Below are 27713 nucleotides of genomic sequence, written 5' to 3'. Positions count from 1 at the left end.
TCGAGGATTCCATTGCTGCAGTCCTTACTATTGGGTATAGTCCGCATCCAGTCGGCCCGAATACCAGAGTATAAGGCTGACGTCGGTCAGGGCGCATTAGACTGACGTCAGTACGTCAGGGTACTAATGCGCATGACCGGCGTCATATCCTCAGTCTTTTCTTGCCCCAGATGTCAGAAGACCCTAAAAAGACAAGGCCCAAAATACCTGCACCAAAACATGAATAATATATACAAAAATATAAGCAGGTAAACTCACCTACACAACCACCCCTAAACACAGAGGGGAAGGAGGGAGGGTAAATTGGACTGCAACAATGGAATCCTCGAACATCTACATTTATGGTAGGTACAAAACTGTACTATGTTCTTAAGTTTTCCATTGCTGCAGTCCTTACTATTGGGTAGAATCCCAAAGCAGAGGTAAGGGAGGCTGGCAAATCATAAAGAAGCAGGAGCTGACAACATGCCTTGCAAAATAGCTGTGGCAAAACCAGCCCTAGACTTAGAGTAGATAGGAAGGTGATAATGCTTAGAGAAAGTATGCACTGAACTCCAAGTAGCTGCTTCCAAAATATCCTTAGTTGCCACCCCCCGTAGAAATGCTGTTGAAGTGGCAGTAGCCCTAGTGGAATGAGGCCTGATCCCAGCAGGAATTTCCTTGCCATGATGGGAATAACAAAATGCAATGCAAAAGCCAATCCACCTAGAAATAGTTTGTTTTGACACAGGCTTGCCCTCTTGAACTCAAAGCAAAAGAAACAAACAACTGCTGAGACTGCCTAAAATCCTTAGTCCTGCTTAAGTAATAACGCAATTGCCTGTGTACATCCAAAGTATGCAAAATCTTTTCCCCTTTATTTTGGGGGTCTGCATAAAAAGTAGGCAAATGAATAGTTTGGTTTAAAGCCACACTAGAAACCACTTTAGGCATAAAGGAAGGATTAGTACGTAATGATACCCTATCCTTATGGAAAATCAAAACGGGCTCGACTGCCATAAGGGCCTGCAACTCAGACACCGTCTTGCAGAAGTAATAGCCAACAAAAAAGCAGTCTTCCATGACAAATATTTCAATTCAGCAGTAGCCGCAGGCTCAAAAGGTTGTAGAGTAAGTTTTTCCAACACAAAATTGAGATCCCAGGCAGGAGTAGGAGCTCTACGTGGGGGTCTTATATTCTTTGCCCCTCTAAGAAACTGCTTGAACAAAGGATGCGAAAACAATGGTGGGTCACAATCATAGTGAGCTGAGATTGCTGCAGCATGAATCTTAATGGAAGAGAAGGACAGACCCTTGTCCAGTAACTCAGTAAGATATTGAAGAGCCATACTCAAGTTAGGCTCAGAAATCTCCAAATTCTTTGCTTTACTCCAAGATAAAAAACTCTTCCATTTAGCTGCGTACACTTTCCTTGTACTAGGTCTTCTAGCTTCCATAATCACATTTAAAACTTGTTGAGGAAGTTGAGACCTGCTGTGTTTCAACACAGAATATGTCAGGCTGTCAGATGAAGAGAGTGAAGCTTGACATGGAGCAGATAACCGTCCTGCTGGTATAACAGATGTGGAATCAAAGGGAAAGGCCATGGAGGCTTCTTTACCAGACTCCGTAGTAGAGGGTACCAGTGTTGCCGAGGCCAAGCTGGAGCTATCAAAATCATCCTTGGCCTGTCCTGTCTGACCTTTAATAGTACCTTTGGAAGAAGAGCATCCACTTTCCAAGTTGTGTGATGAAACCCTTTGTGCAAAACTGTGGCAGCTGGTGGTTTAGTGGAGAAGCGAACAGATCTATGTCTGGAGTTCCCCCTGACACTGTCAATTTCTGAAATACATGAAGATCCAGTTTCCACTTGTGGGGATCCATGATTTGTCTGCTTAACACATCTGCTAAGGAGTGCTGTGCTCCTGGCAGAAACCTTACCTGAAGAGTTAGGTGCAAGCGTGCAGTCTCCCATAAAATCATTGCTTGCCTGCATAGAGGATAAGAATGTGTTCCCCCTTGTTTGTTGAAGTGCCACATGACAGTTGTGTTGTCTGTTAGAATCAACACCTGCCCTGGAAGAAGTAACTCCTTGAAAGCCAGTAATGCGAACTGGACTGCTAACATCTCCTTCATGTTGATATGTAGATGCTGTAGTCTGGCAGGCCACTTGTCTTGTATCCACTTTCCATGTAGATGAGCTCCCCAAGCAATGTCCGAGGCAGCTGTCGGTAAAATCTGACTCGCCTCTGGCTGGGTCACAGAGAGTCCCTTGTTTAGGTGACATTCCTGAGCCCACCACAAAAATTCTCTTTGGAGGCAAGGTATTAATTGAATGACAGTGTCTAAATCCTGGCAGTGCTGTGTCCATACATTTTTGAGATACCATTGTAACTTCCTCATATGCAGTTTGGCATTGGGAAGCACCAGAATACAAGATGCCATGAACCCTAATGCTTGAAGGACTGTCTTTGCAGTCAGCACGGACTGATGAGATAGTTGATGGAAGTAAAGTGATAGACTCTTTTGTTTGTCCGGGGTTAAAAAGGCCATCTGGGCTGCTGTATGCAGTCTCACACCCAGAAAGCACATGTTTTGAGAGGGTACTAGACTGGACTTTATTTCGTTCACAGAATACCCTAGGCATCTTAGCACTGCTATAACATATTCCAGATGTTGAAGGTCTTCCTTTTCTTGAGCCAGAATCAGGCAATTGTCTAAATAAGGATAGATTTGAAGTCCTTGTAGCCTGAAGTAAGCTATCACTGGAGCCAGAACCTTTGTGAATACTCTGGGCGCAGTAGATAAGCCAAAGGGCAATGCAGAGAACTGATAATGAGAATCTCCAGCTCGAAACCGCAGATACTTCCTGTATCTTAGCCTGATAGGCACATGAAGGTAAGCTTCCTTGAGATCTAAAGTTACCATCCAGTGATCTTTGCCCAGCAGGGGTAAAAGCTGTTGTAACGTCAACATCTTGAACTTGGGAATGTCAGATAAGTGTTGAGGAGAGATAAATCCAAAAGTGGTCTCCACGTGTACCCCTTCTGTGGTACTAGGAACATCGAGAATAAAATCCTAGGCCCTTTCTGATACAGGGACTGGCTGAATGGCCCCATTTGGAGTAACTGAGAAACTTGCTTGTGAGCCTCTTTTCTTTGTGGAGGAGGAGCGTCTGGCATGCCTGTGAAAGGGGCATTGTATGGAAATAAAATCTGTAACCGTGGTGAATGATGTCCAACACCCATCTGTCTTGAGTAATTAAATCCCAATATTCTTGAAAAGAGACAGTCGTCCTTCCAAAGGAGCTGCCAGGCGAGAATCTACTGGCAGCTGAAAAGGCAGGTCATTGGGTCTGTTCTGAAAGGACTGACCCCTGCCCTCACCAGAAGTCTGAGCAGGTGAACTCCTGTTCTAGGCCTAAAAGAACCTTGGGCCCTGCCCCTACCACGTCTAGACCTACCCCTAGACTGGGAATCATAAGCAGGATATGTCCACCCCTTAGCAGGCCAATTTCTACTAAACTTGGTGGCTGTACCTGCAAAAATCTTTAACAGTTTGCATAGACTTAGCTTTGTCCTCCATTTTCTTTAAAACTGCTTCCACAGGTGAACCAAACAACACATCAGACTGTAAAGGAGCATCCAAAATCCTTGTCTTAACATGCTCAGCCAAATTTTGATCCCTCAACCAGGCATGCCTGCGAAGAACAGAACTAGTGGCAGCCACCCTCGAGGAGGCCTGCACAGCATCAAAACCACATTGCAAAGAATGCTTGCCCACTTGTTCAGACACATAAACTAAATCCAGCAATTCTTTACAATCAATACCTTCCGCCAAAGCATCCACCTTAGATTTTAATTGTGAAAGGAGATAATTTTGATATTTCAGCATGTGAAACTGACAATTCAATGCTCTCATGGCTAGAGTGGAAGAAGTATACACTTTCTTACCACACCTATCTAACGCCCTTGCCTCTTTGTCAGTGGGAACAGGATTCTTAACCACAGAGGCTTTAACACCTTTAGGCCCCTGAGAAACAGTTTCTGGGTCCGCCTAGGACTCTTAAACAAATACTTATGAGCTTGGGCACCCTATAGTACCTATCAGGTTTAACAGGAGCAGGAGGCAAGGGAAGTTTCTGGGACAGGAATCTATCCCTCCGGCATGTTCTGTTTAATGTGGTGACAAGGTTTAGTTCCCTACAGCGTGTAGCTCGGAGGGATTGGGATTTCTTTAAGTGGAACATGTCCAACAGCTCTGGGTTTGACATAGCTTTGTATGTTAAGAAGAGATCATATCTGAGTAGGCGATATGCGACAAAGTAAAGGTGGAGTTTTTTGAGACGGTCTGCGTAGGGCATCTGTTTGAGGCCGGTAATCTTCTTTGTGAGGTATTTCTGCGGCCTTTCCAGTTGTTGTAGATGTCTTGTGAGGTACATACCAAAAGGGGCATTGTACTCTATAATGGGTCTAATGAGTGATGAGTAGAGGGGAACAATGACCTCTTTTTTTCTGAATGAGAAACCTTTTGTGATGAGGTGTGCCACGTGGAAGGATTTCCTGATTACTGTGGCGATGTGATTATCAAAGGAGAGACTACTGTCCACCTGTGTCCCAAGGTCCCTTATCACACTTTCAGTCTTAAGTATACTACCGCCTATGTTGTAGTTCATGGGTACAGAGTTTTTACCAAAGGGGGTGACAATGCACTTTTTGGCATTGAGCTTGAGGCCATGGCTTTGACACCAGGCATCTGTTACATTGAGGACTTTTTGAAGGATGTCCACATCGTTAGGAGTTTTGATTATGGCACCTAGTTTGCAGTCATCTGCGAACTTTGTTAGCCAAAGACCTCCTGTGTTAGCCTGTACTTCAGAGAAGTAGATACCAAACAGGAGAGGTCCCAGGACTGAACCCTGTGGTACTCCACTTATCACTGGTCTGAAGTCCTATTTGGAGTCTGTTACTTTCACAGTGTGGGTTATGTCAGTGAGCCAGTTGGGAACCCATCTTGTGACATAGGGATTTATACCTAGTTTAGTGAGTTTATCTATAATTCCAGAGTGGGGGATGGTGTCAAAAGCCTTGGCAAGATCTAGATAGGCTGTGTGAACCACCTTACCCTTGTCTACGGCTTTGGTGACTGCTTCAAAGAAGTCTATCAGGCTTAGGAGACATGATCTGCCTTTTACAAACCCGAACTGCGTGGGATCCAAAGTTTGGTGATTACCAATATCTTTGTTTATAAGTTCCATGATGATACGTTCCATGGCCTTGCAGACCAGGCTCGTCAGGCTAATGGGGCGGTAGTTCCCGGGGTCCGTGGTGGCTCCCCCCTTGTGGAGTGGGACAACCGTTGCTGTGCATCATTCAGCAAGCACAAAGCCTGAGGTGAGGCTATGACTGAACATGGTACTTAGGTGGGGTGCCAGTTCATTCTGTAGTTCATGTAGAACGTAGCCTGGGATGTTGTCTGGTCCCATGGATGTTGTGTTCTTGGTTTTGGAGAGTGTGGTTTTTACCTATGCAGCCGTGATTACAGGAACTTTGCATTCTTCCGGTATAGAGATGGGCTCTTTAGGGGGTGAGAGGGGGGTAAAGTTAGCATTGAACCTATCTGCCAGGATGTTGGCAACATCATTTGGGTCTGTATGTTTAGTGCCATTGTGCTGTAACTCAAAGGAGATCTGAGTGTTGCCACAGATTCTTGACATAGTTATAGAATGCTTTGTGGTCGTCTTCAGAATCAGTGGCGATTTTGTTTTCGTAACTAGCTTTGGAGGATTTTATTTTATTGTTATTGGGTAGGTAGGTTTTGGTGGGAGGAAGCGGTTATAGATTGGTATTATGCTTGTGAGGGTGGGACTAAGGTGAGAAATAAACTTAGAGGATACGGGGATGGGTGGGTTATAGGCATCAAATATCAGCTCACACCAGAAAATTATCGTAACATCCAGAATTAGATCAAACAAATCCCCTTGAACAACAAAATAATTAATATTAAACTAATTTTTTCTTCATTAGCACAATGAATTAATGTATTGTAACTGTTGAACAGTCTAACACAAAGAAAATGGTTTCTCTATAGTAGTAGTCCTGCTCTTTTTTATAAGAAAATAATGTCAATAAAAGAGGGAGATGCTTGATACAACGCATGATTTTCTAAATTAACACAAAAGCCAAAATAAATGCACACAAAGTCAACAAACCTGCAATTCCGGTGAAAGCACCTCAGTGGTACTTCTGGGTTGTCCTGTATTACCCACATCATCATATAATGTAATCCCTCGTTGGCAAAGATATTCCAAAAAGCTGGCATTTAAGCGTTCAGTCTTCTCTAATTCCAAATTCATCTTTACACCAAAATCTGAACTATGATCTGTAGAAACAAAGATTATAATTCTCTTAAAAATACTACAGATTAAATCAAGTTGTTCGCCTGTTAAGAATCAACTGGATACAAGTAAGGAAACTACTTATTTCATTTGTCCTTAAACCTAACAGTGGATTAATCCAAAGCAGGCACCATTAGCCAAAACCTGGACTATCAGCAAAAGTACTTGGAAGACAGACCATACATGTACTTTACACACACAGATACACACACACACAGAATGTACAATCAGCCATATTATATATATATATATATATATATATATATATATATATATATATATATATATATATATATATATCTACACACAAATGCATACACAATGCATATATGCGTGTACTTACCTTATATAATGGGGAATTTAAAACACCAATCTTAATATTTTCAGGAAAGTTTTGAGAATGAAACCAAGCTAATACTAACTATGAACCAGCAGTTCCTATCGAACACTGGCATCAACAGCACTCTAAAATATACTTATCTAACTTCTGTATGCTCACAAAACAGTTTAAAATCCTGGATGCTAAGGTACTAGAAATATACATTTTCTTCCCCCAACTTATCCAATGCTTTCCAATATTACACAGAGAAAATGCGGTTAGCAGTAGCAATGTGCTCAGCAGAAGCAGTTTTAGATAGACAACTCACTGCTGTGTCTGCATATGATAAGAAAACAAAGAAGTAAAAACCCACAAAATACTCAAAGTAAAATTAGCAGAACAGGTCACACTTTTAGCTGGATGATGTATTTTATTTAGCGTTTTCGTCAGTTAATACAACAATGACTTCTTCAGAATGTTGTAACACACTTTACATCCACCTTACATACTACCATGTATTTAATCAATTAAGTCAATTAACTTATCCCAACCTCCAAAAACATTTTTAAAAACATTTTTAACGAAGCGATTCCAACAACAGAGAGGATCCATAACAGGGCTTCAACATCACGGACTGGTTGAATAAGGAAGGACATTGTGAATTTGGTTTTCCACCTGAACAAATCATAGAAGGTACTGTTGATCAAAAATTAAAAGTTTTGGAAAAAGATGTATTTAGATTGAGAAAATTACAGGTGGAAAACCATTATTTATGGGAATGTTTGAAACGGCAACAGATACCAAAGGGACTAAGTTGTTGGAAGTATCCGAATGGGCTGGTTAATGGCTCAGAGCTTCATAAGGACTTATTGCCTTATTTAACTGCCAAGGTTGAGTCGTTGCAGTTATTATTAAAAGACAATGATAAAAAGTTTAATGTACTAAAAGAAGCTGTCAACAGATTGGATGAACAAATCAAAAAGGATTTGTGTTTTTCTTTTAAAATAAAGGATTACAAAGCTATATTTGTGAATGTAGATAAAAAATATTGCTGCTATTATTGATAAAAAATGCAAAAAATTAGAAAGCGACAGAAAGCAATATGAGCAAGGGCAGGCATACCCCACACCAAAGGGCAGTACAGGGTCTAACTCCGCTCAGATAGAATTAATAGTTGAAGGTTCTGCTCATGAGGGTGAAGTAAGGGACACAGTGGAAGAATACCTAGAGGATAGCAACAATTATGACAATGTCCCTTTAGGAACCCCCCCCCCCAGGAGGTCAGAGAGCATCAGGAATCTCCAGCACAATTACAACAACAATTGGTCTCACAGCAGAAATTCCTGGAATGGCCGTGGACGGGGGAGAGGAACTTATGGGAATATGGGGAGGGGGAGAGCCAGGAACAATGCTGGGAACTTGTAGGTACAGAGACAAATAACATTATTAGCAACATACACCACAATTTTAAAATATACAATTTATCTAACACTCAGGTCACTGTGGAATTGGCGAATTTGTTTGAAAATGGTTAAACTTTGTGCCCATGAACAAAGCCAGAATTGATAGAACTTTACTCGAACTGACTGTGTACATTAGGAAGCTTAATTTGAGTATGGTTTTAAATAGTGGTAAAGGCAACCACCCTGTGCCAGTATGTAAAAAAGCCAGTGTGTATAATCCCCCCTACATCCCAGCATACAATTATTTGAGATGATGTGTGTAAATGATTTCAGGGACATTTGTAAGCACTCTAGAGGTGAAAGTAATTTAACTAAAGATGAAGAAAATCTACTTAATAGCATCTCAGACAACAGGTCATTATTATATGGGGATGGATTTGAACAAGTTTCAGTGAATGAATTAAAGATAGCATACAGAAAGATAGATGCCACTCTATATGAGCTGTTACTTAACAACCAAATCACTAAAGAAGAATATGATTTTATGGTACAGGAAAATCCAAGAATTCCAACCATATCTGGCATCCCCAAGATCCACAAAAATGCCATCAACCCTCCCTTAAGGCCTATTGTGGATACTAAGGCCTCTAAAACCCTGACAATTGCCAAGTTTCTGGATTTTTGTTGAAAGAACAGCCTTAGTGGGTTCCCACATATTATCAAGGACTACTGGGACTGTCTTAAAAAACTAAACCAGGATTTGTATAGGGATGATATGATTCTGGTTACAGTTGACGTGAAGGATCTCTTCAATGTTATACCGCACTCTGAGGGAGTAGAACTGTTTTATGATTATCTGTGCAAGAATTCACAATATACACACTCTAGAATACTTGCACTTAGGACATTAATAGAGCTGGACCTTGAAAACAATTACATTCTGTTTAAAGAGCAATTGTTTAGGTAAACGACAGGGGTTGCCCATGGGGGCAGTATGTGCACCTGTCTTTGCAAACATTGTCTTGGCCCAATGGGAGTTGACTAAGGTGTTCCCCTTTGATGGTTATAGTAGGTGTACAATTTACGGCAGATACCTGGATGATATACTTATTCTGTGGGGAGGTAGTGAAGGCCAACTGTATGAATTTTTTTCTTATTTGAATACCAGCACCTCCTTAAGATTTATTATTGAGATGAACAGAAACAGTATTAGTTACTTATGACAACCAGATTAAGAAAAATAAAGAATTTAAAAAGTATACATCTACCATTTATAGGAAACCAACGTACTCTAACACTCTACTCCATTTTAATAGCGGCCACCTCCTGCATCAAAAAAGGTCCCTAGTCAAGGGGCAGGGTTTAAGGCTTGCAAGAATGGTCAGAGAGTTAGATACATTTTATGATGAAAGAGATATATTGTTGTGTATGTTGGAAAAAAGGGCATACCTGCAGGGATTTGTGAAACCTATACTGGAAGAAGTTACTCAAAAAAGAATATCAGGACATTTTTTTCCATTGTTGGGTCTTGGCAATGGAGGTGGTACACAAGGTGCAGTCATGGATGGTAAGGACAGCAACCATGGTGTGTATAAGAAAGCTATGATCCTGACATATACCCCACAGTATTCCCTATTTAGGGAAGTCCTTTTCAAGAAATGGTTTATCCTACAACATGATGAACAACTAGGTAATGTAATGGGTAGTAAACCATTAGTAGTGTACAAAAAAGACATTAGTCTTAAGAATATGTTAGAAAGGAACACGTTGAGGGTAGGATCTCACACTAGTGGACACACCAGGAAATGCAGACATTGTTCGCAGTGTAAATTCATCCTAGAGGGTGACAGAGTGAACATTCCTGGGTACGGTATAGTGAAATCACTGCACAGAAATAACTGTGGTACCAAAAATGTAGTCTATATTGCACTATATCCAATCTGCAATAGATTTTACATTGGTAAGACAAAAAACTCCTTCAAATTGCGTATATATCAGCATATGTATGACATTGGGAAGGAGAACGTCAATAACGCCCTTGCCAAGCACATTACTAAATTTCCAGAGCATTATTTTAAATTCACAAAACTTGAACATCTTGAATATAATGAGAGGGGGGACCTAATGATCTAGTCCTAGAGTTGAAGGAAATTATGTGGCAACTAAGGGTCAATGCCACGAGCCCCCCTGGATTGAATGAGGTAGTTTCTCTATCTAGTTACCTCAAGTTAAAATCAGACTACCATTTGTAATATAAAAAATATGTATAGTTCATGCATATATTTGTTATTCTGTCTCATATCTTGTTTGGTTATTCACTTAGTTTTTTAATGAAATTTCCTTAATTGTAGAAAAAAAATATTTTTTATATGAATTGCTTTTAAGGAATGTGTGCATATATATCAAAAACAGGGTTTTGTACTTTTTGTAATGCAGCTTAATATCAGTAATCATTTAATGGGGGTATGGCTTTAAAAATGTTTTTAAGAATCTTTTTGGAGGTTGGGATAAGTTAATTGACTTAACTGATTAAATACATGATAATATATAAGGTGGATGTAAAGTGTGTTACAATATTCTGAAGAAGTCATTGTTTTATTAACTGACGAAAGCGCTAAATAAAATACATCATCCAGCTAAGAGTGTGACCTGTTCTTCTAATTTTAAATTCTTAGAAGTCTGAGATACCTTGTGTATAACTTGTAACACTTGTTAGGGGCGTAACAACAACAGGTCATCTACACTCAGTAAGAAAAACATTCTGTAAGGAAGGCAACACAGGAGGAAAATCTGCAAAATCGGGCATATCCAAGTGTAACAAAACATAACACATTTTAAGTGCCACACGATGTTTACTCTGCTCCCACTGAAAAATCACTTTCACTTTCGTGAGTGTGGCCTAATGGTTAAGGTGTTTGCCTTACAAACAAAAGATACAGGGTTTGGGTCTCAGAAGGGATAATTGGCTAGTCTTAAAATGGCTCGCAAGGGCAGTTAGCCTAGTACTAACCTACGAACCTATTAGATAAGTCAGAAGAAAAAAAAAAAAAAAAGAATAGTCAAAAGCGAAACACGAAAGTATACTTTTCCCAGAATAAAATATTCAGATTGCGAAAATGTTCCTTTAGTGTAACCATAAACTTCTGCATCACCTGTTCTTTGGACTAAAGAGCCAAGTCAGAAAGAGATCCAACTATTTCTTGTCTGAACAAGAAGGCAAGGAAGAAGTAATAAACAGATCCTTAACAAATCATAGGAAATCTTCTATGTACATAGAAACAGAAACAAAAGACTGGAAGGTTTTCCCTTTTCTTGGGAATCTCCATGGAAAACGGCTGACTCATAGAAGGCATAATAGTCCCTGACATAGGTTCCCTATCCTGAAATCTAAACAGATGCACAGAAGGTTAACTACAGATTATATGGAAGCAAAAGGTCACTATGCAAAACTAACTGGATTGAGGTGTTCAGTGGAAAAACTGCAGATGGAATGTGGAAAGTTTTGAAAGAGAAATTGTTTCGAGTGCAAAACAATCAAAAAAATGTTTAACATCAGGATCTAGGCATACATCATCAGGGGGATACATTTCCATAAGAAGATATCTGATTAAGGTGAGAGAAAAAATATAAAAAAATGGGAGAGAGGTTGAACTACAACTTTGAAAACTGAAAAACAAGGTGGAGAAGCAGCTTAAGCATAGTGTGAGATAAGATGAAGAAAAACTTGAAGAAATTTTATATAAAGATATTGAGTATAATAGGAAACCTTTTTATAGGTACAGAAGACATGGAAGGAGTAGACACAAATTGATAAACTCTGAAGATTCTAAAATTTATTCTCAGACACAAAAGATTATAGATATATTTACAAAATCTTATGTGGCTCCAAAAAAGGGGTGATAAGTCACTCTAATGACATCAGGTAACCGCAGATACTGGAATATTAGATTATATTGAAAATGAACTCCACAAACTGGTTCCAAACAAAGCACAGGGAGGAGACGGAATTAGTAACAATGACCTGAAACACTTCAGCAAGAAAAAATACTTGTGTAAAATCTTACCGTAACCATAGATGTCCTCTTCCATGTTGCAGTATTCCAAACTCTTGGGTTTACCTCTCTTGCTACCCGAACGTCCAGCCAGTATACAAAAGCTTCTAGTCACTCCTAGGTGCATAGGACATCTGACATTGGCTACGGGAACGTGGGCCATAAAAGTGATGCGTGCATGCATCAGTCCTCAGAACTGAGCACCCCAGTTGGACCCCAGTCCCAGGAACAACTGAGCAAGTACAGTGCCATCCAAGAAGGGACCGTTTAAGGGAAAAGGGGAAGTTGGGAGGGAAGGAATGCTGCAACATGGAAGCGAAGGACATAAATGGTTATGGTAAGATTTTACACAACTATTCTATGTTCTTCTATTCTCATGTTGCAGTATTCCAAACTCTTGGGTGAGTGCCAAAGCGCACTGGGAAGAAGAGGATGGTGGCTTGGAACTATTCTCTATAAATCCATGGAGGACTGCCCTGGCAAATCCAGCCCTGAATTTGGATATTTAGTCCAATTTGTAATGTTTGGTAAAGATGTGGACAGATGTCACTGTAGCTACCTCTAAAATGGTGGCAGTGTCCAATCCCTTAAAAAAAGCTCCAGATGAAGCGATAGCCCAAGTGCAGTGTGCTATAACTTTGGACCCCAAGGATTTCCCATGGTGTGCATAGCAGAAGGAATGTGCTTTGGAAATCCAGGCTGAAACTGCCTGTTTTGTCACTGCTTTCCCCAGGGCCCTGGGGTGAAAGGAGACAAACAATTGGTCAGATTTTCTGATAGATTTGACCTTGTCTAGGTAGAACCTAAGCTGTCTGTGCACATCAAGGGACTGTAAAACTCTCTCTGTCACTCTGAGGATGGGTAAAAATGGTAGGAAGCTGAATAGTTTGGTTTACGGATAGCTCATTGACCACCCTGGGCATGAAGGATGGGTTGGTCCTAAGGGTTAGCCTGTCTTTGTAGAAGATAAAGCAAAGGGGAATGACCATGAGAGCCTGTAACTCAGACACTCTTCTAGCTGATGTCAAGGCCACTAGGATTACTGTTTTCCAAGTGCAGTGTTTCAGAGAAGCCTGGTTCAAAGAGGGCCTCCGTGAGCTTCTCAAAACATAATTCAGGTCCCAGGGGGGTGGGATGGATTTTTTTTTGGGGGGGGGGGGGGCTGAGATGCAGCACTCCCTTTAGGAATAGCTTTGCAGGCAATCTGGAAGTCAAAGGGGGATCCAGAGGCAGACAAGCAAAACCAGCAGCCAGGTGGGTTTTAATGGAGGAGTAAGCCAACCCTGTCTGCAAGAGTTCACACAGTAGGACTGTGCCAAAGGGACATCACCCTGGAAAGGGTCCAACTGCCTTTGTAAACACCACATGGAGGACTGTGAGCACATCTTCATTGTAGAGGTGTCTGTAAGGGATCAAAATTCTATCACCCACAGGGCGAGGTTCAGAGACTAAGTGAGGATGGATTAGAAATCCTTGTCCTGTGTGAGAAGGTCCACCGTGTGATGTAAGTTGTGGTGACTGCCCCAGGCTACATGCAGGAGGATGGGGAAACAGTGCTGTCTTGGCCAAAAGGGAGTCACCAACAAGATTTTTGGTCTGTCGTCCTGAATTTTCAGTAGGACTGTCTGAAGTAGTGGGAAGGGGAGAAATGTATACAGAAACATCCCTTTCAAGAGACTGAGAAGGCCAGACCAGAGTACTGGGCAGCCTGGCGCAAAACGATGCAAGCTGTCTGTTTCTACAGAAGGCAAACAGATCTATCTGAGGTATATTCCTTTTGTGGACTATGTCCAAGAACAAATCTCTGTGGAGCATCCATTTGTGGGACTGTGACATGGACGTGCTTAAGGTGTCTGCCTGCGTAGTCTGTTCTGAAGGGATGTACATTGCCTGCAGCATGACTCCCTGTTTTGTGGCAAGCCCCCACTCTTGGAGAGCTAGTCTGCACAGCAAGTAGGATTTTGTTCCCTCCTGCTTGTTCACATACCACAGAACTGTAGTGTTGTCTGTGAACAATTTTAGTGGGCCTTGTTTCAGCAGGTGTTGGAAGGCCTTTAGGGCCAAAATAATTGCTCTCATCACTCTGATACTGATGTGCTCTTATTTGATGGAGTCCAGCCAAGTGCCCAGGACTCTTAGGGAGCCATGGCTGCTCCCAACCCCAGATCCGAGGCATCCGTGTACATCTCCTGTACTGGCAAGGGAGTCAGTAAGGGTACTCCTGGGTTGCAGTTCAGCTGATTCAACCACCACTGTATATTTTGTACTGTAGAAGATGAGAGTGCTGAGTCCATATAGATGTTGGGTACCATTGTAGTGTTCTCATGTGGAGCCTAGCCAATGCCAACATAGGAATGGTCGATGCCATGTGACCAGTCTGAGGTACTGCCTGGCAGTCAAGTCTGTGGCCAGAAGGACAGTGAGCAGGGTACTGCCTTAAGCTTTCCACCTTTTGAGGTGCTAGGAAGGCCCTCTTGAAATCCATCCTTATCCTGCACACCAGGAATAATAGGTCCTGAGAGGCGTCAGGTTAGACTTGGGGTAATTTATTTGGAAGCCCAGTGCTTGCAGAAGTGAAATTACTGTTTGTAGATGGTGTTGTAGGGATTCTGTGCAGTCCACCTGAAAAAGAAGGTCGTCTATGTACAGGAAAATGTAAATCCCCCCGAGTCCTTCAGAAGGCAAATACTGGTGCCAGGCACTTGCTAAAGACCCTTGGTGCAGCAAAAGGCCGGAAGGGCAAGACCGAGAATTGAAAATGTGAGGAGGCCACAGAGAAGTGTAGGTATCTCCTATAATTGGTCCTTATAGGGATGTGTAGGTAGGCATCTTTGATGTCCAAGGGGGGCATGAACCCCTGAGGTAAAATTAAAGGGAAAAGGGTTTGCAAAATGAGCATTCAAAAGGTGGGCACTTGCAGAAAGAGACTGAGGTCAGAAAAATCTAGGATTGGTCTCCAGGGGCCATCTTTCCTGGAGTAGCCTGGAGTAGAAATCTTTTCCCTTCTCCATCAGAGGAACAGGTTGAATTCTTCCCTGGGAAATTAGGCTGTCTATAACTGACTGAAATAAAGGGAGCTGTTCCTTGGGAGGCTGTGGAATACCCTTCAAGGATGGAGTTGTAATCCAGGTCATGAAATAACCCTTCTCTATAAAGGATAAGACCCACCTGTTTGTGGTGATGTTTTTCCAAACGGAGACAGTGAGAGAGACTTTGGGAAAGGGGAATGGAGTCTAGGGGGTTTTGCAGGAATGGTAGGTAGTCACAAATAAGTGCTTTAGGTTTTGTAATTCCTTCCACTTTTCTTGCAGAGTTTTGAATAACTCAGCCACCGTTATCCAAAAGAAGGCAGAGCTGTCCAGAGGTGCATCCAAAAGTTTTGCCCTGATATCATCAAGTAGGGGCTGTAACCTTAGCCAGGAATATCTTCTCAGGACAGAGACAGATGGAACTGATCTAGCAGAGGCTTCAGCAGCACTGTAGGTACACTTAAAGGAATGCCTAGTACCCTGAGAGGACAGGGATATAAGACTGGATATCTGAGCTTTGGCAGGAGAGTCTGGGATGTCACTCAGTTGTTTAGTGGCTTTTTCTAAAAGGGCTAGGGCATATTTGGACATAAGAGTTTGTCAATTTATTGCCCTGAATGCCAAGGTAGACAAAGTGTAAACCTTCTTCTCAATGCATTCCATGGCCTTGCTGTCTTTGTCTGTGGGGAGAAGTGAGGAGGAAGGAGTTTAGATGCCTTATCAGTTGACACTGAAACAGAGTCAGTGTCTGCTGCTGGGCACTTAAGGAATTTGGCTCCCTCATGGACCTTGCAAAATCTGTCAGGCCTTCAGGTGCAGGAGGCTGAGAATCAGGATTGAGTGATGCTGCATTAAATGCATCCAGAAATGCTGGCAGTATAGCTGAAGGGGCAGGGGAGTCCATCTGAATTAGTTAATATCTTTTCTGAACTTCTGTAATCTTAGAGGAGTCCCATTTGAAACCAGAACCACCCCCGTACCTGCCACTAATCTTCCTAGTATTCTTAATTTACTCCTGCTCCAAATACAGTTCCAACATAATGCCCCAGCCAGGCACTGTCATCCCTCAAAATACTGCTACTATTTTCGCTGTTACCTCTGTTATTCATTCCATATCTCTTCAGCACCTATGAAAAGCAGCCCTACCTAGGTTTCCACTACCCAAAATCCCAAACCATCATTACATCAATATCAAACAATACTGACCACTTCATAATTCCCTACAGGCCTGACCCCACCATTCCTAAAAACTACCAACCAATTAGACCCAGGTATATCAGCCCCAAAACTAAACATTACCAAAAATTTATAAACAAAATTATGAAACTCATAGTTAGCTTACATTACAGCCTGACAATGGATGGAGACATCCACCCAAACTCTGGCCCATCCCCACCTGCTGATTCCAGTTCCCAAACTAATATTCTTTCTAACATAACACTGACTAATAGGCCCCCAAATTCTCTCCTGACCTGCCAACTAAATATCAGAAGCATAAACAATAAAGTAAATAATCTGCACGCCCTCTTAGCAGTTTACTCCCACGATGTATTATGTCTTAGGGAGACCTGGCTAAAATCGGCAACTAAAGACAATGAGGTAATACCACCAGGGTACGACATACTTAGACTAGATCATACTACTAAGAAGGGTGGTGGGGTAGCTGTACTCTATAAAAATACACTAGATGTTAATATGATCTCCCTACAACCACCCCAATTTAATAATGCAGAAATTCTTATTACCAAACTACAGATTAACAAAAACAAATGCATAAACATGGTCTGCGTTTACATTCCCCCAGGTAATAATACAAACACCCCAGAGAACCTCCTCCACTGGTTATCCAGTACATACCCTCAAGAAACTATGGTGCGTGCAGATTTTTACATTGATTGGAACACCTGTTCCTCGGAATCTCCTACAACCCATGTCAACTTACACATTTTTACGAAGCTCATATCCTCAACCACCAGGATAGGCAAACCCAATAACAAAGACAATATCCTAGATTGGATACTTATCAACACCCACCCCTACATGTACAAGTCAGGGACCCTCCCAGATGAACTAAGTGACCACTTACTTACATACATTATCAAGCAGAAGGTGGACAACCCCCACCAGACCACCTTTAAAACCATCAGAAATAATAAGAACTTCAACTCCACCATTTTTCAAAATGAACTTACAGCTTGCAATTGGTCAATCGTAAAGCACCTTTCATTGAATGATGCAGCAGCATACTTTAATTCTAGTCCTTACTATTCTTGATTCTCACGCTCCTGCTCGCTCCATTAGAACCAAAACAAAAACTGCCCCGTAGCTCTCAAAAAAGACCAAATCTAAAATCATAGCTAGAAATAAGGTGTGGGACAAATGGCGTGCTACAAAAGACCCACTAGATCAACTCCGATACCAAAAGCTAAGGAATCACACAAAAAAATCTTATACTAGACAAAAAAAAAAACTTCTACTACCATCTTCAACAAAAACATCACAACAAACCTCAAAAGCTTTGGGCGGGAATAAACAAACGTCTTCACCCAGGACAGTCCTCCACTCCTACTCCATCAGCTTCCAACCATAAATTCCCAGAGGATATTGCAAATACATTCAATAGTTTCTTCACAGAGACTATCCAATTTCTAGCCAGCCAACTGGCACCCAGCTGCTCCAACCCAAAATGTGCCACAGCCAATACCCCACTCTCCTTTAGCTTTCAGCCTGTTTCTACATCACTTATCAGATCTCCAATTAAGAAATTAAACTACTCTAGCAGCTGATCTCCTACCACCAGAGTATCTGCAAAAAGCAGCAGATGCCATAGCATACCCCATCTCCATCATAATCAACAGAACCTTATCTGAAGCCACCATCCCCTCCATTTCGAAAATATCTCATGTAATACCACTCCTTAAAGGAGGCAACTCCTTCGAACGGTCAAACTTAGCTATTGTCACCAATGGCTAAAATTATGAAGAATTGTGTCTATAAACAACTTATGCATTATCTTACCCAGAATAAGCTGTTGGCTAACTCTCAGCACGGTTTTAGGCCACACCACAGTACCACCTCAGTCCTCCCATCCTTCTCTAACACCATGAACCATAACAGAAATAATAGCAAGCTTTCCTCAGCCCTCTTTTTAGTTCTCTCCAAGACCTTTGATATGGTCAACCACCAAATAGTCATGCACATCCTTAAGGCATTCTCATTAAATAGCCGTGCGCTTCAATGGTTCCAATCTTACCTGTGTGGTAGACAACAAGCCATCCTATGGCAGGACAAATTATCAACTCATCTACCCATCACACTAGGTGTCTCCATACTAGAATGATTCCTTTTCTCTCTCTATTAATGACCTTCCCACTGTCATCCCAAATGCTACCTGTATCCAATATGATGATGCCACCTTGACTTGTTCAGCCACCCCCTGACAGATCTAATGACATTAACCCAGAATATTTTCAATACAGTTGAAAACTGGCTCTCTAACAGTCAGCTGATATTAAACCCTAACAAAACAAATTTGCTTCTTTTCTCCCCCACTTGTAAGTCTTCCTCACTACTCTTCACCATAAAATGTAATAATGGTACAATTATCTCCCCAGATGTGCAAACCAAGCTCTTAGGAGTCATAACAGACAACACCCTCAAATTTGATATCCATGTCAATCAAATTATCAAAACCATTAACAAAAAACTTGGCTCCCTCTATAAGATCAAACCTTTCCTTACTCCATTTGCTAGGACTGCTACTGCTCGTTTCCATCTACTCTCCACTCTTCTCTATGCCACCCCTCTACTCATTAATTTGAACAAATCTGCTCTTAGCAAACTCTCCAGCTGTTATAACCATGTTGCTCGATTTGCAACAGGCATGGCGTAAAGGACCCACCATTGTTGCACCCTAAATATTCTGGGGTAGCTAGAATAGCCTAGCATACTTCAGTACAACCAGCTTATAATTGCTCATAAAGTTCTCAAACACACTGACAATATGCCTGCATTTAAAAATATAATCCCTTATAGCAACCTGAGGTCACTTTGTTCTTCTAATAAACTACTGGTTCAAACATCCAAAATCAACAAGTCTGCTGGGGACTCTGTTTGCTAACTCTGTTGGCAAAACTTGGAACTCTCTTTCTGCTGATCTTACTCTTGAACCTTCTCTTACTCAGTTAAAAAAAAGCCTTACGCTATACTTTAAAACTCACTGGCTATGTCCTTGTTCAAAACCCGACTAGATCCTCATCTGTAGTCTGTAATCATGTTACATTGCCTAGTCAATTTGTCAACACTGCTTTAAAAATGTATGATTATATTACCTGCTTGCACAACTGGAGCCTGTAAACTGTGTGTAACCTGTAATCATTTTGCAATTTTTACTGTATGTTCTACCTTGGAGCTTTTCTCCCCGGGCCTCCGCTGAAAATGGACATGTATCCAGTCAGACTATCCTGGTCAACAAATGTAAAATAAATAAATAAATGCTCCCTCATCTTTGCAATGGTCTCCCAAAAGGTGAGATCCTCAAATGGAGAATCTGCCACTGCAGATTCTTCCCTCTGGGGAGGCATTGTCAAGGGGGATGCAATTGGAAGATATATGAAAGAGTATCCTCTGAGGAAGACTCGGTGGATTTCTCAGCTTCAGCCTGGGAAGTCTCTAAGGCCTGAGGCTTAAGGCTCATCACAGGAGGAGCCACTGCGGAGGCTAAAGGTGTAGTAGGCCTTAGAGCCATAACGGCTTTGAAAAGATTCTGAGAAAAGGCCTGCCAATCTTGCTGGCTCTCTACTGGGGGAGAAACATATTTCCTTTTCTCTTTCTATTTAAAGGAAGGCCTAGAGGGCGTCAGAGCCAAGGTAGGCCTGGGATCAGTAACCTGCGAAGTAGTGGAGGGATCTGTCCACGCAGCCAGTACAAGCTGAGGTTCCCCCTTGCAGTCAGAAGCCAATGTCTGCATAACCTCCGCGGACATGCCTTCCGCTCTGGGTTCTGAGACTTCCACACTGGTACCCGCTGTACCCATATCGGTGGCAACCAATCGTTCCTCCAGGCTGTCGGCCACAGGAGGGACGTCAGATGGAGAAGGTGTCAGCTATGGATTCAGGCCTAGCGATTTTGGTCTTTTTCTTGGGTGGCTTGATGGGCTGACCAGATGGCCCCTTCATACCTAAAGCTAAGCGCTTGAGGCACTGATTCTCAACATAAATGTTTAACGTATGCAGACGGCTAAGCAGGGTTTTCGGAATGAAGGCCTGGCAGATGGAGCAGGATTTATGGTCGTGCGCAGGCCCTAAACAAAAAAAGCAAAGCTTGTGGGTATCTTTATGGGGGATCTGACGACCGCACCGAAACTTTCCCTTCCTGAATGACATGAACTCACAAAGGCATGCAGTGACCCAAATAACAAAACTTCCCCAATGGGTACTTATCTTAACGTTCATCTGACAGCTGGTACGGCAGGAACAGCTGACATCTGACTGGTGGCACAGAAGTTCTGAGGACTGGTGCGTACAGACGTCACTTTTATGGCCCACGTTCCCTTAGCCAATGTCAGACATCCCACGCACCCAGCAGTGACTAGAAGCTTTTGTATACCAGCTGAACGTTCAGGTAGCAAAGGAAGGAAACCAAGAGTTTGGAATACTGCAACATGAGAATAGAAGGACATTTTACGGTACCATTATATCTATTATTCTCTAGGTCATATAAATATGACGTGCTTATTAAACCGATCTTCAAGGGAAAGAGGAGTAGGACCAACGCAGAGTCATACAGACCCATACGTCTACTTTCATGTTGTGGAAAAATAATGGAGAAGGTAATATTGGACAATTTACTGTCAGAACTGGATAAGTTGGGACTTGAAACCATTTATCAGCAGGCATATGTTGAAAACAGATCTACTACCACATGTAACATGATGTTCTACAAGAATATAACAATATACATCCCCTACTGGGGCAAAAGCTACATTGGCCATTTATTCCCACTCAGAGTACAGCCACCAGAGCCTGACTGCTCCTTAGCTGGACAAGGGTGGTTTGCAGCAAGACTGTCTTTTTTCTATTCTATGTCCCCTTCTCCATCTCCCTGGAAGTGATATAGGCATTCACATCACTATGGAGCTAACAGGACAGTACATGCTCCCAATTGTCTCTGATGAGCCACTGTAATCTTGTCTGTGGTAGCCATACTTATCCTACCAACGATGGCTTAGCTGCTAAGACCTTCCTCTACCTAACCCCTGGAGTGGCAGAGCCAACAGCTGGAGAGCCACCAAATCTATCTACCCAGGTGGATGAGCTAGCCAAAACAGTGTCTTTCCTTCCCTCGCTTCCCATCCCATCCTGGCTCTGTTAGTGCTTAAACCACAAAATGAATTCAGGTCATCTGGGTCACAGTCATGGACCCAATCTCTCTGCATCACAAAGTAGGGCAACACGAATGCAAGACTTTCACTGAAAGAGGCAAGAATCACAATCTGAATGTACTAGCAGGAAAAAAAAAAATCACAGTCATATCAGGAACCTATTATAACTGTAGACATTTGAGTATATTCATTATTACAATTCTCAATTGATAGCAGGTAGCCTGATATTCAGCCCAAGCTTTTCAATTCCTTTCCACGTGGAAGTGAACATGCTGGCTGTATAAGTCGAGCAATGGCAAATGCCACCTCCAGTTTTTTTTTTTTGTTTTTTTTTTGGGGCAAAGGTGGACCAGCAACCTAACTAAGGCACCAGTGAACTCAGAAGAGAGAAGATCTCAGGCAATAAGGCCCATACACAAGGCCCCAATCTTCCTTTCTTGGGAAATCAGCAAGACAAGAAGGAAGGATGACTTAACTCCAGGATGCCTAGAGCTAGATAAGAGGGGGGTAAAGTAGGGAATATGGGCTGCAACAGTGAAAGTATGTGGACATCTATAACTTTTATGGTAAGTTAGTAAATACAACTTAGTTTCATCATGCTATTCACTGCTGCAGTCCTCATCAACAGGATAACTCCTGGAACACTGGACCAATAGGCGACTAGCTGTAACAGTGCTCACTAGGAGAGCAAACCCTGAAGCCAGAACACTGGACCAGTAGGTGGCTAGCTGTAACAGTGCTCACTAGGAGAGCAAACCCTGAAGGATGGCAGCAGAAACCCCTGTCCTAGCTCTAGATGCAACAACTGTACTTTAGTGATTAGAAAAGTTTTGGATTATGGACCAAATAAGCTGCTTCCGACATGGACTGGGTATTTACTCCACCAAGGAATGCTGTGCTGGCCGAAATGTAGCGGAACAACTGCTTAGAATACAACTGTTTGCTCACATGCGTCCCATCAATTCCTTTTACAAAGAGAACAAAAAAGGTGTTTGATTTTCTGAAACCTTTCCCTCTGTTTAAATAAAATCTCAGGTTGTCTACATACATCCAGAGAATGCATGGTCCCCTCTCTCAGTTTGTGGATTAGGGAAAACACAGGCAGGTAAATGGACTTTGTTTCAGAGAAATGTCAGTCACTGTATTTCACCTGTATGTGCAGACAATGTCTTTGCAGAAAATCAAAAATCATTCAACATTCATTAGAGCTAGTAATCCTGAGATTCTCCCATCAGATATCATAGCCACAGAGAACAGTGTTTTTTAAAAGAGCTCTGGGAGGGGTGCGGAAGCAGGGTGAGCTTCTCTACTCTTCTAGGCTATCCACAATGTAACACTTGCTTGAGGAAATGCTTTACTGGCAGCTGAGAATAGATGGATATCTATGGTGGCTTGCGCTAGGCCACCTTTGTAAAAATCTAATAGCTAATTCAGAATCAATGATTCTCAAGCTGTATTTTTGTTTTGATTTCCTGGATAGGCACCGAAGAGAGAATCCTTTCAATTTAGCTATAACAAATTTCCATGCATAAGGTTTTCCCTAGCCTCCCTCAGAGTTTAGCACTTGCTTGGAAAGCATGTGCCTGGATGAGATCAGTGCTAGGTCAACTGTGCTATCAGCTTTAGAGTAATCAGGCTACACAGATTATAGACTCGGCTTGTCTATGTCAGGAGATCCACAAACGGAGACAGCATTTTTAGTTCTGACCTTGCTAAGCTTATCAGGAGGGAAAACCAATGCTGTCTGTGCCAACAGGGGTATATGGCTTTTGATCTATCCCCCCTGATCTTTTCTAAAGCTCTGTGGATCAACAGTACAGCAAATCAAAAAGTACAAAGAAATAGATTTGTCCCAGCTCAGGGATATAGGCTATTGGAGCTGCTGTCTGAAGCAAAACTCTCTCAGCTGTTGTCTGAGGAAGCAAAATGATCTAGTTCTGGCTCACCCCATTTGTTAACCAGATCCAGAAAAATTTCTCCTTTCAATATCCATGTGTGGAGGGGAGGGGATTGTAGGCTGCCCTGAAGGTCAAGTCTGACTTCTGGGTCACCTCAAATGCTTGCACAGTTAATCTTAACAGAATGTAAGAGAGGTAACCCTTGCTTGCTGATGTACTACATCATAGTACTGCTATCTCTGTTAGGATTTAGAGGTCCCCCTGAGCTCAAACCTGTATGAACACCTCAAATGCTAAAACAGCTATTACTTCTTTTATATTTATGCACTTGTTTTTCAAGTTCCAGTCCCACATGCCTTGACTTTTAAAGTTCTCACAAGGCCCCCCCCTTAAGCAAAGTCTGAGGGCTCTATAATTAGAATCAAGAGTGGTCTGGAGTGTGGCATTCCTAAATTAAGTTTTACCTGCAAGTCCCACCATAACAGGATATTTTTTAACACATGGGATAACTGATATGTGGGCCTCAAAAGCCTGGGATTGCTGACACCCATCTGCTCCTTGGGCACCACTGCAGTTTCCTTGTGCTATCATTCTAATGGGACCGTGAGAATATGAAATGCCACATAATACAGATAAGGAGACTGGAATAGAATTCTGTATTCTCTTTGCTTTTTGGTACTTCCTCTATGGTCCCGCTTGTCTAGCATTTTCTTTCCGCAGTGGTGACAAGGTCACTTGTTATTTTGGGACTGCAGGCAGAGATATCCACCCCTAATCTTGGTCTCTGTTTTGAAATGTAACCTGTATCCAAGTCTCAGGATGTTTAACACTCACTGGTCCTGGCTTATGCTTTCCTATTGTTTTACAGATAGACTGAAGATGCCCTCCAAGGAGGAGAAAGGCCACAAACTGAGGTTAGGGAGGGTTGAAGTGGGATTTTTAAGGTTATGGAGGGGAGTATCTAAGGCTGAGTCATGGCCCTGCAAGCCCCTAGGCTTCTCATGTGATTTAGTTTTACCACTGTTTTCTGTACCTGAACATCTTTACCCTTACTAGGCTTGCTTTTCTCTCTTCTTTAGGGTAAAACAGTGCAGGGTCACGCTGTGCAATTTCTATTGAATTTAAGTGTCTAAGACTGAAAAGACTATCTGACTGACTGCATTGTCTTTATCCTTTAAGGTCATTCTTCTGAATACATGCTCAGCATGGGGTGGACCTCTGATTTTATACCAACTGGCAGATGCCGTGTTCTCTGCCAGGTATATCTATGGACGACTTACCCAGTGGCTGCTGCCCTACAAAAGCCATCTACTGTATTAAAGCCACACCTTTTTGGAGTACTTGGAACCCTCAGCAAGAGGCTACATAACTCCAGCATCTCTTGCTTCAGAGCCTGTTTAGTGATCCCTTTAGCCATCTTTTCAAACATAAACTTCTGCTAATTTAGATACTGGACTAGTACTTCAGGGTTGTGAAATCTAGGTTAGCTGGCGTACATGTTTTCTTCTCAGCTTAACTGATAATTCTACTCTCCTGGTAATTGGGAATGGGGTTCTTGTAAGGAGCCGAAGAGGACCCTTTGTTAAAATCCAGAAATGCCACATCTGGATCACCCAGAGGATTCTTATACAGAAACTTGTGTGAATTCGGAATCTAGCAGAATTTGTCCAGTTTGCTGGGAGCAGGGGAAGGAAAATGACTCCAAACGTGCTTTAGTAGAGTATCCTCCAGGTCATCAATTACTGGAGGAACAGTTAGGCCTCTAGGCTTTGGCAGGACCATGAAAGCGCAGTATCTGAAATGGGCCCGAGAATACTCTATGGATTTCCATTGAAACTCCTTCACCTTGTAAATGGTGTCTGTAGATCAAAGTGTGTGTGTATACTTTTAAGAAACTATCCAAAGGCTTGCACAAGTGTATAAATACTAAGCATGTGCAAGCCTGACTGCCATTTTGTAGTTAGCTGTTGAGATGTAATCATGTATGTATGTAAAGTCTGTCTGTTAACCAGTTTGTTCACATTTAATGATGCTGCTAGCTATTACGATGCGTTTCTATGTAATAAAGCATCTAAACAAAAACTGCAGCCTTCTTGCTATATGTGTTCGCGATGAACAAGTGACATAGTGTTAGAAGCGGCATGTCTAAAGGACATGGAGTCAGAAATGGCATATCCAAAGGGCATGAAAGTAGAGGCGATCTGGCTAAAACAACTAAAGGCACCTGCTTAGAGCTAGAGGAATAGACAAGCAGATCATCCCTAAAATGTGCAAACTTCGCAAAACAGGTCAAAAATGAACTTCAGGTGTTAAAACTTGCTCAGCACTATTTCTTTTTTGCACAATATGAAATGGGGCATAAAAAACATTCTAAGGCTTGATTTGGCAAGGTGTGCAAAGCTTGTTGCTTATGGAGGTGAAGAAATTCAAACTGAAGGCTCAGTAGTGCTTTCGTGTTACTTTGCTGGAAGAAGATACGACTTATTATTTTGTGTGTTCAAGAGGCACGTTCAGTCATTATTAGGGCTCAGAGACAGTTTGAAAATGGGACTTTCATTTAACAAGGAAGTCCACCATTTTAGCTTAAAAGACCATTACCTAATTTTGCCCAGCACATTTTTTTCTACCTATGCTGATCTTTTTGAAGACAAACTAGGCAAACTTCCAGTTGTGTACTCCATGAAGTTAGACCCAGAGGTCAGTCCAGTTATCAGGCCAGCACACAAAGTTCCAACAGCCATGCAGAATAGAGTCAAAGCAGAGTTAGATAAAATGGTGCGACAATGTGTGATTTGTCCGGCTGAAACTCCAACTGAATGGGTCTCTTCCATGGTGGTAGATCATAAGAAAAGTTCAGATGATATCAGAATATGCATTCCACACAATTTGAATAAAGCACTAAAAAGACCTCAACATCCAATGCGCACAGTCGAAGTCACAGCCTTGATGCCAAATGCCACTATTTTTTCTTAGATGCAAAGAGTTCATTTAGGCAAATTCAGCTAGACAAAAATCCTCACTCCTAACTACTTTCAATACTCTGTTTGGCAGGTACAGATTTTTGAGAATGCCATTTGGGATAAATTCTGCAAGTGAAATCTTTCAACGTGCAATGGAGCAAATTTTTTTCTGGGTATCCTTGTGATATCATAGTACATGACATACCAGTAGGAGGTCATGATGAAGCTGAACATGACAGAAACCTCAGAACAGTTCTAGAAAGGGCACTTCAAGTGAATCTTAAGCTCAATCCACAGAAAAGCAAATTCAGGCTACAAGAAGTTACTTATGTTGGTCATATATTTACAAGTACAGGCTTATGACCAGACCCTTCAAAGCAAACAGCCTTTCTTGAGATGCCAGCACCAGACAATGTTCAAGCCCTGCAATGTTTTCTTGGCATGGCCAACTATCTAGGCAAATTCATTCCATACTTGAGCCAACTTTCAACACCACTTAAAGAGATGACACACAAAGATGCATCACGGTCTTGGTTACAGCAACATCAACAAGCATTTGATGCCCTGAAACAGAGAATTGCTAGTCCACCAACTCTCTGATAATAAGATATTCACAAACCAGTTACACTTTCCTGTGATGCTTCGAAATTTGGTCTTGGCACAGTCATTCTACAAGAGGATGAACCTGTTGTCTATGCATCGGGAACTCTTATCTAAACTGAGATGCAGCATGCCCAGATAGAGAAAGAGCTTTTGAAAACTGTGTTTGCATGTTTGAAGTTCCATGATTATGTTTATAGTAGACCAATCCAGATAGAAACAGTCCACCAACCTTTAGTCACTATCTTGAGAAAGCCTATGCATTCAGCTCCAGCCAGACTACAACGCATGACGCTATGGCTGCAAAAGTACAATTTCAATCTTGTCTACAAGAAAGGCAAACTTCTTTATCTTGCTGATACATTATCCAGATCACACAAAATACCATAGAACAGCACAGGAATGAGAATCTTGATTTTGAAATCATGGAAGTGAGAAATTTTTCTTCCATGCGACTTGATGAGCTGAGAGATCAATCAGCCAAAGATCCAGTTTTACAAAGGCTCAACCACTATCAATCAAGGATAGCCGTCAAAGCAATCTAGTTTACCTCAAGACATGCAACCTTATTTTCCATACAGAAATGAGATTTTGGCTGACAAAGTATCCTATGAAGGGTCCAAAAATAATTGTTCCCAAGTACTTGCAACCAGAGTATATTACTATCTTGCATAGTGGTCACCCAGGAATCTAA

General features: G+C 41.9%; 1 protein-coding gene across 1 annotated transcript in view; it reads right to left on the bottom strand.

Moving 5' to 3' along the window:
- PCNT (pericentrin) overlaps positions 1-27713 on the bottom strand; it is a gene marked incomplete in the record, with an annotated part of 2997294 nt that overhangs the window by 787946 nt on the left and 2181635 nt on the right. Inside the window, 1 exon segment of the mRNA XM_044060288.1 lies at positions 6187-6360. Within this exon segment, the coding sequence (XP_043916223.1) occupies positions 6187-6360 (174 nt within the window).

This window comes from Protopterus annectens, chromosome 2.part0, assembly GCF_019279795.1.
Source record: "Protopterus annectens isolate FY-2018-M chromosome 2.part0, PAN1.0, whole genome shotgun sequence".
Lineage (NCBI taxonomy): Eukaryota > Metazoa > Chordata > Ceratodontiformes > Protopteridae > Protopterus > Protopterus annectens.
This window is presented reverse-complemented; position numbering and strand designations above follow the sequence as displayed.